At 61.8% G+C, this 1,395-nt stretch overlaps 1 protein-coding gene across 1 annotated transcript in view; it reads right to left on the reverse strand.

The window, feature by feature from the left end:
* MAPK7 (mitogen-activated protein kinase 7) overlaps nucleotides 1-1,337 on the reverse strand; it is a gene marked incomplete at both ends in the record, with an annotated part of 2,404 nt that extends 1,067 nt beyond the window's left edge. The window contains 4 exons of the mRNA XM_009697478.1: nucleotides 6-335; nucleotides 367-447; nucleotides 888-1,053; nucleotides 1,209-1,337. Coding sequence (XP_009695780.1) covers nucleotides 6-335; nucleotides 367-447; nucleotides 888-1,053; nucleotides 1,209-1,337 — 706 coding nt within the window. The remainder of the gene's footprint in view (nucleotides 1-5; nucleotides 336-366; nucleotides 448-887; nucleotides 1,054-1,208) is intronic.
* Nucleotides 1,338-1,395: the final 58 nt, after the last annotated feature.

Consider the following 1,395-nt stretch of genomic DNA (forward strand, 5'->3'; position numbering starts at 1 on the left):
GCAACTGGTGGACATAGTTCCTGCCAGGGAAGAGTTGCCGACGACCCAACATCTCGGCAAAGATGCACCCAACCGACCACATATCGATGGCACGGGTGTAACGGTGAAGCGAAAGGAGCAACTCCGGTGCCCGGTACCAACGGGTGGCCACGTATTCGGTGAGAAAGGCTTTGGCATGCCGTGGGTCAGCCCCCAACCCCCTGGCCATGCCGAAGTCACCGATCTTCAGCTCGCAGTTCTCATTCACCAAGAGGTTGCTCGGCTTCAGGTCCCGGTGGAGGACGTTGGCCGAGTGGATGTACTTGAGACCTCGCAAAAGTTGGTAAAGGAAGTAAAGGACGTGCTCCAACGCTATAAAGGAAGTAACGGACGTGCTCCAACGTCAACGGCTGCGCCGAGTGGATGATCTGGTGAAGGTCACTCTCCATCAAGTCCAGCACCACGTAACTGCAGGGAGGAAAGGGGACCCAGGCGTCCGGGAGGGGCTGGAGATGTCCCCATGGGCAACACGCACCCCCTTGTGAATCCAGGTGCCCTCCATCCCACGTGTCCTGCTGCCCCCTAAGAGAATTCAGGTGTCGGGCGGGGGGGCTGGGAACATCCCTCTGGGGGCCACCACCAACTGATGGACCCAACTGGCCAAGTGGGCTCCATCCCACTTCTTCTCCTGCCCCACAGGAGCACCCAGGAGGGGCTGGACATGTCCCTGTGGAGGCCACCACCACCTGATGGACCCAACTGGCCTCCATCCCATGTCTTCTCCTGCCCTAGAAACACCTAGTAGGAGCTGGAGATGTTCCTATGGGGGGGCCACCACCACCTGATGGACCCAGACATCTGTGGGGACACCATGGCAAGGGGTGGACCCAGGCGTTCCAGGCACGTACACGGAGCGGAACTCGCCATAAGGGACGGTTGGTTTGAGGATGTCCTTGATGCCGATGATGTTGTCGTGCTTGAAGTGCTTGAGGATCTTCAGCTCCCGCAAGGTCCGCTTGGCGTTGGTCACCACATCGAAGGCGTTGGGGATCTTCTTGATGGCCACCTGCTGACCTGATGACCCAAGGGAACCCGGGTGTCCGGGACGGGGCTCGTCACCCGCCCCAGCACCCCCTAGGGTGCCCACCCAAGCACCCAAAAAGGAACCCAGGTGTCCAGGAACCCCCCACCCACGTGGACTCAAGGGGGGACCCAGGCATCCGGCTCACCAGTATCGCGGCGACGGGCGGAGCTGACGACGCCGTAGGCGCCGGTGCCGATGGTTTCGATGACCTCATACTCATCCCCCACCTCGAAGGTGACGTCCAGTGCTCGCGCCTTCAGTAGGGCCAGAGGGCCTCCCCCGGCACCCGAACCCCGCCCGGGCGGGTCCCGTCGACCCCCGGCTTCTGACTC

Source organism: Cariama cristata, unplaced genomic scaffold (assembly GCF_000690535.1).
Source record: "Cariama cristata isolate BGI_N322 unplaced genomic scaffold, ASM69053v1 scaffold23323, whole genome shotgun sequence".
NCBI classification, from domain to species: Eukaryota; Metazoa; Chordata; class Aves; order Cariamiformes; family Cariamidae; genus Cariama; species Cariama cristata.